The sequence below is a fragment of the Parasteatoda tepidariorum genome, chromosome 12, assembly GCF_982258835.1.
Source record: "Parasteatoda tepidariorum strain Cologne lab strain chromosome 12, Ptep-v5.0, whole genome shotgun sequence".
In the NCBI taxonomy this organism is placed as follows: Eukaryota; Metazoa; Arthropoda; class Arachnida; order Araneae; family Theridiidae; genus Parasteatoda; species Parasteatoda tepidariorum.
The window spans coordinates 41,576,039-41,589,126 of record NC_141766.1 but is presented as its reverse complement, the minus strand read 5'-3'; the positions used below and the strand labels follow the sequence as shown (position 1 = coordinate 41,589,126).

Here is a 13,088-nt window from a genome sequence, read left to right as displayed (position 1 = left end):
CGAAGTACTTGCCGACTTGTATATGTACGATTTCAAAATGAAGCCATTTTACCGCCACCACATAAAAATAATTCTAAAGCTCTTATACGTATAACATCACTTTGTATATGTATCATATTTGCAAACTCTTTCGGTTTTCCTGGGAGATTTTATTATTTAATGTGACAATCTCAATTTCATTGGCTTTACCCTACCACTAGGAAAACATTTCTTTGCAGAGCGTAAAAGTTGGCAGGTATTTACTCTTAACGATGAAAAAGTTCCCAATTGGTTGTGAAAGACTAACCTCTTATCTTGTGCGCTCGAGTTTCAAGCGGCTTTGTATTTTATGCTGCTATAAGTTTTAACACTCGAATATAATCGAGAATTGAAAGCAATGTGAAAGTTAAAAAAAAATAGTTATATTAATATTATCATTTACATAGGATTGTAAGCTATAACACTTATTTATTCAAGAATAAAATCTATAGAGATGCCAACTTGCTCCGGACAGCTAATATGTATTTTAAAGTGGTAGTTTATCAATTGTGATTCTTTGTTTAATAAATTAAATTGAGTAAATTTTTATCCGCCACTATTTCTAAATAATTCGTAAGCGTATATAATTCACCACTTCATAGTACTTATGTCATGCTATACCTTTTAAAAAGCAAGCGAAAATAGTCAAATATTTGCTAAATATACTTTGTAGTTACTTACTGTATTTTTTTTTTCGTGTTCGGTGCAGTTGGCATTTCTGAATATAGCCTTTTTCCATGGAGCAAGAACTCAGTATATCAAAATTGTCCACCGAAAGAAAAGACAATGTTCTAAAGTGTGTTTTTTTACATTAAGAAAAAAAAAATTTTGGCCGTTTTTTTTCCAAAAAATCTGTGAATTAAGGGATAAACTTTTCACAATTGCTTTAACGCCTTAATGTAAAAGTAAATTTCGAGGTGTTTGCCTCTTCAATTAAGTTTTTTGCCGTATGCAAAATGGTTCAAATAATTCTTGAGAAATCATATTTTAAATCCACAGCTTTCTAAAATTGAATAACTCAGAAATATTTTTGCTTATTGTAGCTATATATTTTACTTTTATTGCTGCAAATGCCTAAAATATTTTTTTTAAATTATTTTTAGTAAATTAAAAGAAAGTTTTTTCAATAAATAAATCATGGAGAACAAAATAATTAAAATATTGTAATCCCGCCCATAAACAAATTGATAACATAATTGTTTGGCAACTGCATTTAACGTGCTTCTTTGTTGGAAATCCTCTTGTATTACGTGGTTTATCCCCTTGGGGACGGGTGATTCATAAAAGCATTCCTACAAAATCGGAATCAGATTGTAAATAAATAAAACACGTTACTTTAATGTAGGTGTTGCTAATTTGACAGACTTACTTTGCTTTTACTTTAATTAGTGTTAGTTTAATCATATATATAATCAATGTAATTTCAAAATGTAACTAAATAATTTTATTTTGAACAAAAGTAATAGTGAATTAAATAAATCAAACAATTATAACCCTGCCCACAAATAAACTGCTAAAGAACTACTTTGATTACCAGTTTTATCTTTTTACCCTGATTGATATGGTTTTATGCTGGCACGCATTTGTGACAGTCGGCGCGAAAGGGATAAGTAATAAATCATAGTAATAGTAATAAAATCTATGCAATAAGTAATAAATAGTTGTAAATAGTGTGCAATAAATAGTCATAATAGTAATTAAGTCTATATGAAAAATAATATGTAGCAAATGGTAATAATAGTAATAAAATCTATATAATAAATAGTGTGTGCTTAATAGTAATAATAGTACTACTAAAATCTGTGTAATAAATAGTAATAATAGTAATAAAATCTATGCAATAAATAGTATGTAATAAATAGTAATAATAGTAAAAGGCTATGTAATATATAGTAAAATTTACCTTCAAGCATGTTACATCCTGTTCTTCTCCAACCTGGAGTTGGATAAAAATCTAAGTGCCCAGCAGGCTGGAGCATACCTGCAACTAAGAAACAAAACGCTTATATAAATTTTAAAAAAAATAGCAGAAATTATCGATATTATTATTTATCGATATTATTATTTATCGATATTATAGAAATTATCGAATTATATCGATAAGTGTTTTCTTTAGCTTTTGTTAAAATTCATTTGTCATATTACTTTAAAAGGTAGCATGCAAAAAATTAAACTTTAAAAAAAAAAAAAACATTATTAAAAATTTAGATTTGAAAACCATTCAGATTACTTAACCCTTTCGGGCCGACTGTCACAAATACGTGACAGCATAAAACCGTATCAATCAGGTTAAAAATTTAAAACTGGTCATCAAAGTATTTCTTTAGCAGTTTATTTGTGGGCGGAGTAATAATTGTTTGATTTATTTAATTCACCAATCCTTTGTTCAAAATAAAACTATTTAGTTATACTTTGAATTAACATTGATTATATATATGTTAAAACTAACAATAATTAAATTAAAAGCAAAGTAAGTCGTTAAATTAGCAACGACTACATTTAAGTTACCGTTTTTTATTTAATTACAACTTGATTCTGATTTTGTACGAATGCTTTTCTGAATCACCCGTCCCCAAAGGGTTAAAACAATAAAATTTTTAAAAAAATTTATTTTTATGGAAAAAGGTTGTTTTTCTTGGAAATTAATATTTCATAATTGCTTAACCCGTTTCATCCCGACTTTTCATATTGAAGTGGTGCAAAAAGTGGCTTTATGAAAAAAGTGGTATAATGTGTTATTCAACTAAATGGCTAATATCAACTATTTATTACCAATTCTGTCCAAAATCTATCTGAAGCTTATGGTTATACATCTAGTGATAGAAACATAAATCACTAATAAATTATGGTGGAAGGGAAACTTCTAATTCTCCTAGAAAAAAGAAAAAATTGAAACAATTGTCCTACCACAGTGTTTAACAAACTTATGACTTTTGTGTACCCTTTCTAAATTTTTCGTAGCGCTGTGTACCACTAATAAAAAATGAATGTATTTTTCACTATAAAAAAAATTGCACAAAAGTTAAAAATCACAACTGGTTGTTGACACCACTAATTATTAACTGTTAACTCTGCAAAAAATAGCCAATAGAAAAACACGTAATCGTAAATTTTCATGAATAGCTTCGTTTTTAAATAAAAAAATTTGAAATCTTCGTTTGTTCCTTTATATTTCGTAGAAGGGCGCGTGACCCTGCTAAGCTGTTCCCGTACCCCTGGGAGTACGCGTACCACACTTTGGGAAACACTGTCCTACCACAATATATGTTATTGAAAAAGGAAACTGTCCTATAAATATGACGCTGGGCACTAACAGGTTAAAATTAGAGCATTGTAAAAACAATTTTTCCTATGAAAACAATAAGCAGTTAACTATCACATATAATTATTTAATATAAAATAATTATAAAAATTAAATATTAAATCGAATATTTGGTCAATTGTTGCTTAAAAAACGCTAATGGTGGTTTTAAATTGTTGACTCTCGAATTTTGACATCACCTCCTACATCAGAAAGCCTCCACACAGTGTCTTAGAAGTAGTCTGCGCAGATTATTTAAAAAGCGAACCACTTGTGCGCATGAACCCAAATTCTGTTTCAAAAGTACTTGAGAGAAATTTATCATATATGTTTGAGATTTCAATCTGTATTGGTTGACAAGTTAATAAAACAAACCAATCATATTCATAAATTAAACAAATGTTTAGACATATATTTGCTACCACTTTCTAATTTTTAATAGATTTCATATTAAATGGTTCTTTCACTAACTGATTTACCTTCATAGTGGTCTGATCGGACTACCAACAAAAGTCCGTATGGAGGCTTTCAGTTACAGGAGGCGTTGACTTTGAGTTCTAAGTGACCAATAGACGGAGAACGAAGCACTACTTCAACCCCGCGCGGTGCACAGAGATTATATAAACTGAAGAGTTCGTATTAGTATTAATGCAAGATGTAATACGAACGTACTGAAGTGAGCTCGCATCCATCTTATCTTGGCTACTAAAGTCAGAAAGGCTGGTTTCATATAAGTTACTCTGCAGGCCGGGATAGCCTGGTCGGTATGGCCCTGGGCCCCTGTCCGAGAGTTCGTGGGTTCGCACCCCGCCGGCCGAAGACTCCCCGTGTAGTATATGGTGACTGATGCACGTTAAATCTGTCGAGTCGCAAAGTCCTCCATGATCCCAATACAAATCAATACCTCTGGGGGGCCGGGATAGCCTGGTCGGTAGGGCACTGGGCCCATATCCAAGAGGTCATGGGTTCGATCCTCGCCGGCCGAAGACTCCCCGTGTAGTAAATGGTGACTGATGCACGTTAAATCTGTCGAGTCTCAAAGTCCTCCATGTTCCCACAACAAATCAATACCTCTGGGGGTACTGATCCAGGAGTTTCCTTGTCTTCTGGATTGGTTCAAAATTGCAAGGCTACGGAGTTGAACGTAAGTAGTCGTAAACCCATGAAATTGGGTCGGCTGTTCAACGACGGTTATAAAATAAAATATAAAAATAAAATACCTCTGGGGGTACTGGATTAGAGATCGATCGTTCTCTGATTCAGTTCAAAATTACGATCTGTGGATGATTGAATGGATGTGTGAATATGTCCGCCCTATAAAAACGGGCAGTGATGTGCATGTGGCTGAAGACGAATTCTTGGCCATAGGATGGCCCCACTTAAAAACAAGAAACGCACACTCTGCCTTAAATTCGCTCGGTTTCACCAAGCAGGCTTGCCCTTGTGGCAAGTGACATTAGAAACAACAACAATACTGTGTGCCGTGAGGGAAAAATAGCGATTGGTGAAAATAATATATATATATATATATATATATATATATATATATATATATATATATATATATATATGTATGTATGTATGTATGTATGTAATATCGAATGTCTCATACGAGTCTTTTTACATTAAATATAATCTTCAAATAGATTTCACTTATTAATTTTAAGAAGTAGAAATGTTTTTTTTATATAGAGCCATAAAAAGTCAAGATGCCAATTAAAAGATTATTTTCTGAAATTAATGGGTAATAATTCTTAGAAAAATAATCAGTAAGGAATTCCCGAAAATTCCCTATAGTCTGAATGGAGTCATGTTTTTGAAAAAATCAAAATCTATAAAATTTTTACCCGTTCAATCCCGTGTCAATGATGTTTGATTAAGTTAAAGACATTCTTCCAAGCGATTACCTTTCAGAATCCCTGATTAAATAACGGGAGCCACAGAAAATGAGTGGCTATTTCATATTTTCCTGACTAGATAAATCTGTGCCGAATACCAACATTCCTTCTATGGGAAACAATCATTGTCATCCTTGGAAAAATCCAACTTAAGCTGTTAGACAAACTTAATCAATAAGATGCCTATTCATTTGAATTAGTCAGTAGCTAGGATTGTCTAGCCATCACCTCCTACATCAAAAGCCTCCACACGGTCTTTTATAAGTAGTCCGCGCAGACAGTTTAAAAAGTGAACCAGTTGTGCGCATGAACCCAAAACTTTTTATAAAAGTAATTGAGAGAAATTTGTCATATATATTTGAGAATTGAATCTGTAGTGGTTGACAAGTGAATAAGGCAAATCAATAATATTCATAAATAAAACGAATTTTTAGTCATATATATGCTACCACTCTCTTATTTTAACTAAATTTTGTATTAAATGACTCGTTTGGAAAGTGGATATCCTTCACAGTGGTCTGATCGGACTACCTATAAAAAACCGTATGGAGGCTTTCAGTTATAGGAGGCGTTGGTCTAGTCATTGAAGGTATTTTATTATGTATATCGCAACACTTCAAAAGGCAAAAGGCTTACTATAAGATTATTGCAATGCATACCAGCTAACTTTTACTTGTTTCAAAAAAGCTTTTTTTCAATTGGATGTGAAATAACTATTGAAGTGATATTGTAAGCAAGTGCATAGTTCACTTTTCCACTTCGCCTCTTTTAAAACACAATAACATAAACTTTTCCTCTTTATACATGTTTAATTTTTTAAAATGCAGTGGCAGTTAAAAACATATAAAATCAATTTTGTTAAAATGTAATCAAACATGAATGCAAAAATCTTGCTCCGAAATTAAATATGAAAATAAAATCTAATGGAATATCCGGGAAAATTGCAGTTATAAAATTAGTATTTCATAATGAATTTATAAATTACTCATTCATAGATGGAATCAAAACAGCTTAAAATTAAATTTTCTATGCTAAGAATCATACCCTTAGAAAGGAATTGTGTTACCATTAGAAAAGAACTACATAAAATTGAAATGAAGTTTCAGTTAAAAGTATATTATATCAAATTTGTTAAAACAAGAATGAAGTATAAATGCAAAATTTTTGCTTTTACATAAAATATAAAAATAAATTCTTCCATATCAGGAGGAGTTGGCAGGTTTGAAATTAGCATTTCATATGAATTTATAAATTATTCTTACGTAGTGGGAAACTAAATAACTTTAAATTTTTAAGTTACAAATCGTACATTAAAAAAGGAATTGCGTTACCAATAAGAAATAATATCCCACAAAGCGAAGCAAGTTGGCATCTCTGAGTTTATCTCGAATTTTAAAGATCAACAGTAATTGAATACGTTATTTTAACTGCTAGTGCATTCCCTCAGCAGCCCGTTGTGGGCCAGGGGGCTCATGGAGATTCAGGCTCCACAATTGCGTGACTTCGGCATGATTATGACAATGTCATCAGTTCTGTGCACAGGCACCCTTTACTTATCAGAAAAGCTAGAACACATTGTCCTGAAGCTCTATGGGCTTCAAGCCTTTTCTGGGAATCGAACCCCTGTTCTTCACAATTACATTACAGTGTCTTAAACCATAAGCCACATTTGCTTTATTTTATTCATAAGAAAACTATATTATGTAACTATATTTTATATCTATTATGTTAATTATAATGAAGCTTCTCTTCAAATACATTCTTAATAAGATTATTTTTTATTTCAAAACTGAATATAATACTGATAATATTCGTTCAGATAGACAACAAAAAGATGTCTGAATAAATATGTTTTCAATATTTTGTGTAAAATTTCAATCGAAAGAACTGAATCGAAAACAGAAAAAGCAATTCCGATTTACTTTACATTTTGCCTTTTTACTATTTGTAACCTTGAATGCAAACCATTTAGGTGTTTTTTGCATGTAGAAACGAATATCTAGATTGGAATAGTTTTCCTTTCAGAGAAGACTTCATGTATAATCGAAAAACTTAATTCACTAACCTCTTGATAGAAATATTCGCTTTTTATCATTTCAGTGATTTCGTTTTTTTTTTAATTTCTTTTGGCAGTTTCGTAAAAGAATGTTAATTAAAATTTCGGTTGTTTTTTTTATTTTCGCTTTGTAAAGACTTTTTTTTAATTTTAATAGTTAAGAGAATATTTTTTCGCAAAAACTTTTTTTTGTTTAATTTTATATTAAAGTTACAATATTCCCAAGCAACGCTTTTCAAACTAATTTCTGGACTTTAAAAGTAATGTGTTTCTTTATACTCGAGTTAGAACTTTATTTATTTATTGTGCGAGTACAATTTAATTTATTAATTAATTTTAGTATGTTAACCCCTTGGGGACAGGTGATTCAGAAAAGCATTCTTACAAAATCAGAATCAATTTGCAATTAAATAAAAAACGGTAACTTAAATGTAGTCGTTGCTAATTTGACAGACTTACTTTGCTTTTACTTTAATTGTTGTCAGTTTAGTCATGTATATAATCAATGTTAATTCAAAGTATCATTAAATAGTTTTATTTTGAACAAAGTAATGGTGAATTAAATAAATCAAACAATTATAACTCCGCCTACAAATAAACTGCTAAAAAATACTTTGATTACCAGTTTTATCTTTTTACCCTGATTGATACGGTTTTATACTGGCACGTATTTGTGACAGTCGGCACGAAAGGGTTAATCTTAGTCAGAGAGTGAGTATATGTCCACTGTGATCAGAATGCGCAGGGACCAAGGGTGCGCGGTATCGGTCTTCGTTAAACTGTTCTACCGTAAATTGCTCGACTTCATACGCAGGTCGTCGGGCTACAAGAGCGGGGGACCCATTAGATCTGCAAAGTATCAAAATCAAAATCAAATTTAAATTCAAAATGTGATTGCATGTCGTCAGATCATATTCGGGGATGTTTGCGAAACCGTCACCAGTATCCCATTATGAGTAATGGTGGCTCAGGGGATAGAGCATTCGCCTTCCAATGACGTGACTCTGGTTCGAATCCCAGTAATAGCTAGTTGCTACGAATTCCGCATCCGGCTTGCATTGAACCACAGTGGTGACGTAAAATATTCTCAGTGGTAGACGAATCATGCGTTAGAGTCCCCTTGACTTCAGGCTAACCGTGGGAGAATTTTGTGGTTTTCCTCTTCATCTCATGCAAATGCACATTAGTTTCATCGGAAAGTCCTCCACGAAGGCAAATTTCTCCCAATACTTGAGATAGGAGTTCTCTTGCCTTCTGTATTGGGTTCAAAATTACAATGTAACTAATTTGAGCATTAGTAATCGTAAACCCAACATTGGGTTGACTGTTCAACAACGGTTATAAAATATAAAAATAAAAATAGCCCATTGTGCTGCTCTTATGTGACGTAAGTAAAATGTATAGCTACCTACCTCAGTGATGATGTAAATGGACATGAAAGTAAGACGGAAAAGAGAAAAGGCTTTAAGTAAAACAATTTCTGTTATAGCTATTTTTCGAGAGGAGTTTACTTATTCTTTTTTTAAACTATTCAACAATATATCTACTTCATCTTAGAAAAGACGTAGTATATCTATATGCTAAAATTATGAAAGAGATCTTTATAATTACAGGTATTTTGTTTTTCTCGAAAAAAATCCTAAAATTAAATGTCTTTCGTACCAGTTTTTGCTCCTTTCCGTCTTGCTATATAAGGGCCTTCAGCCATGGATACATATATCATTATTCTTCCTGGTGCCAATTAGATAAAGCCCCTCGCGGGGCTCATGCTAAGGTAACTACCACACCTGAGATCCATACAGCGTGTTTGCGAAAAAGGTTTATCCTATTCGAATAGTTCCTTCTGTTACGTAACACTTAAGCTTTGACTTCAAACACCAAGAATCATACATTGAAAGACGCTCACTCGAAAATGTTTATTCTCTTTCAGAAGCAAGTTGGCATCTCCGTATAATATGCATACCTGCCAACTTTTACGCATTTGGCGTAAAATTTTATTTTTATAATTAAAGTGGTTGTAAATATATATTTTCTTTACTTTTATAAACTTAATTTTTAAATGATTTTGATCACCACTATTCTTAAAAAAAAACTAAGCATATATATTAATATGTGTTACTACCATGGTCGTCAGCTTAAGCTTTTTCAAATACAACGCATTTTTTTGCTTAAAATTGAAATTTTAATTCCATTTTAATACCACTGGAAAAAATCATAATGGAAGGGATTAAAAGTTGGCAGGTATGAACATGTATAGTTCGTTCACCAGGAGTTGGCACTTGGCTCCACCTTCATCACGAGGTATCGGATGATACTATTTCGCTATTTTGGGAAGAGGGATGTGAACAAGGCTGCTATTTGGCGATCGTATGACAAAAATATTTATTTCGCAATCTTCATGTGTATATTTTGAACATGTACATTTTATTTCATAAACTTGTTGATATTACTCTCTTTTTATTGAATAGTTTGTTCTTTTTGTTTTGCTGGGAAAAAGTTTTTAAATATAAATTAGCTAGAATAACGAAAGGTATAATAGCTGATGATGAAGCGAAGTAAGTGACTGAAAAAGAATTCACTGTTTGTGTTTGGCCATCATCTTCTACATCAGAAAGTCTCCACACGGTTTCCTATAAGTAGTCTGCGCAGACTACTTAAAATGTGAACAGTTTGAGAGCATGAAACCAAATTCTATTTTAAAAGTGACTGAGGGGAATTTGTCATATATATTTGAGAATTGAATATGTAGTGGTAGACAAGTAAATAAGACCAACTAATCATATTCAAAAATTAAGCAAATTTTTAGACTTATATTTGTTACCACTTTTTTTATTTTTACTAGATTTTCTATTAACACGTTCACGCCGGGAAAAGTGAAAATACTGGTACGGGAAAAGAGAAAATACAAATAGAAGAACTATTTCAATATTGGATAATATTCGGGAGGAGTTAATCCATTCTCAACAATAGCAATTCACTGTAAGAAAATTTGTCACGGTGAAGAAGCAATTCAATATGAAAATTGCATCCGTTAAAAACAGTTGGTAGTTATGGATTTTTATTATTCCAGGAAAAAAACTAAAAATTGAAATTTATTGTTACCAGTTTTTACTCCGCTGAGCTGCCAAGATGAGACAATCTAGCGTGACCCACCGGTGGGTCACCCCGGCGTGAACGTGTTAAAGGGCTCTTTCGTAAACTGGTTTGCCTTCATAGTTGTCTGATTGGACTACATATAAAATACCGTGAGGAGACTTTGCGAGCATTAGTTACCCAACTCATGATTTTAGTATTTACTGATTTCATTTCATATGGAAAAGTAAAAGGCCCCTTCGGGGCCTAAACGCCTTGATAAAACAGAGACGACGACGAGCATTAGAGGTTATCTCGATTTCAAGAGGGGAAATGTTTTTCCTCTTACTCCCCTGAGCTGAAATGAACTCTGCGTCCGAGGAGGTGGAGCCAAGGGCCTACTCCTGGTGAACGAACTATAGTAACTTTTGTACCACTTTCTGTAAAAGTTTTAATAAATTGGCAGCGAACGAACAAGGTGGTTATCTGAAATAAGAACGTATTTTTTTCCCATTTTACAAACGCCGTTATAATGCCGACCCAATTTTGGGTTTACGACTACTAATCCATTCCAACGACTACTAATTCAACTCCATAGCCTTGTAGTTTTGAACCCAATCCAAAAGACAAGGGAATTCCTGGATCAAGTAAGGGGAAAAATTTGCCTTCGTGGAGGACTTTTTGATGGAACTAACCAACATTTGCATTACATGGAGAGGAAGAGCACGAGAACCTCCGGCGGGTAACCTAACGGCAAAAGACTATAACCCATCATCCCTCTACCACTGAGGATATTTCAAGTCAGCACTGTGGTCGGTGCAAGACGGATGCGGAATTCATATCGACCTTCCATCGCTGGAATTCAAACCTGGTTCACCTCATTGGAAGGCAGTTCACCTCAGTAAAATAAGAACATATACAGCGATCTGTACAATCATAGTGAAAAGTTTCCTAGCAATTTTTTTTAAAAAAGCAATAAAATGCGATTTCGCAGGATTTTATAAAATTTTTAAATTTGAAAACCTGAAGAAAAGAAAAGAAATCTCAGCACAATGACTGCTTATTTTTGTAGCGAGCATCTAAATCTAGAAAACAAAATATTTAATTTTTTTTTCTCTTCAATTTGCTTTCCAGTTACCAGAAGCACCACCTTAAAGTTAAAAATTCAAGATAGATAGGAAAATGGTCGTAAATAACTTCAAGCACTCAGATAAATGATGATGTATAGAAAGTATAATTTTAAAGTGAAAGTTAATTAAAAGAAATTCGCAAAATTTTTCGAAAGCTAAGACCCCTTTTTGAATTTTCGAAGGACAGTGAGAATCCTTTTTATATTCTGAACTATGCTGTTTCTGCAAACAAACTCTAATACTGAAATCTTTGTACTATTCTATAAAAAATAGAATTGTCCGAATAAAAAGACGCTTGGCATAAATAATCTCAATTGGAATAATATATCATTTTTTCAAGGTCATCAAGTAATCATAACGGAATTAATTCGATAAATAACCCGCCAAAATACAGCTAAGTTAACTACGATATGTAGCAGCAAACTATAATCATTCCGTTATTATTGATTTAAAATCAAAATGAAAGAAAACTAAGGAAATATTCGCTAAATTTATTTCCTAGTATGCCAGAAGCAAATAAATTGAAACTAAATAATATATCACTTTTTCAAGGGCATCAAGCTATCAGAACAAAATTTATTCGATAAATTACCAGTGAAAATACAGCTAAGTTAACTACGATATGTAACAGCAAACTATAATCATTCCGTTATTATGAATTTAAAATCAAAAGGAAAGAAAACTAAGGAAATATTTGCTAAATTTATTTCCTAGAATGCTAGACACAAATATATTAAAACTAAATGATATCTCACTTTTTCAAGGGCATCAAGCTATCAGAACAAAATTTATTTGATAAATTACCAGTGAAAATACTGCTATGTATGAGTAGATTAAAATAAGAAACAGCAAACTATAATAATTCCGCTATTATGAATTTAAAATCAGAATGAAAGAAAACTAAGGAAATATTCGCTACATTTATTTCCTAGAATGCTAGACACAAATAAATTTAAACTGAATGATATCTCACTTTTTCAAGGGCATCAAGCTATCAGAACAAAATTTATTTGATAAATTACCAGTGAAAATACTGCTATGTTTGAGTAGATTAAAATAAGAAACAGCAAACTATAATCATTTCGTTATTATTAATTTAGAATCAAAATAAAAGAAAACTAAGGAAATATTCGCTAAATTTATTCCCTAGAATGCTAGACACAAATAAGTTAAAACTAAATAATAAAGCTCTTTTCCAAGGGCATCAAGCTATCAGAACAAAATTTATTCGATAAATTACCAGCGAAAATACGGCTATGTTTGAGTAGATTAAAATAGGAAACAGCAAGCTATAATCATTCCGTTATTATTAATTTAAAATCAAAATGAAAGAAAACTAAAGAAATATTCGCTAAATTTATTTCATGGAATGCTAGGCACAAATAATATGAAACTAAATAATATATCACTTTTTCAAGGGCATCAAGCCATCAGAACAAAATTTATTCGATAAATTACCAGTAAAAAAGCGGCAAGGTTTGAGTATATTAAAATATGTAACAGCGAAATATAATTAATAGCATTATAATTAAAATGAAATCAAAGTGAGAAAAAAAAAAGAAGAAATGTCCGCTAAATTTAACCCTAAATATCTTCTTTATTGCAATAATACA

General features: G+C 31.9%; 1 protein-coding gene across 1 annotated transcript in view; it reads right to left on the bottom strand.

Moving 5' to 3' along the window:
• The window catches only part of LOC107449679 (inactive pancreatic lipase-related protein 1), a 126,348-nt gene that overhangs the window by 39,896 nt on the left and 73,364 nt on the right, over positions 1-13,088 (bottom strand). Inside the window, exon 6 of the mRNA XM_043041833.3 lies at positions 1,922-2,005. Within this exon, the coding sequence (XP_042897767.1) occupies positions 1,922-2,005 (84 nt within the window). The remainder of the gene's footprint in view (positions 1-1,921; positions 2,006-13,088) is intronic.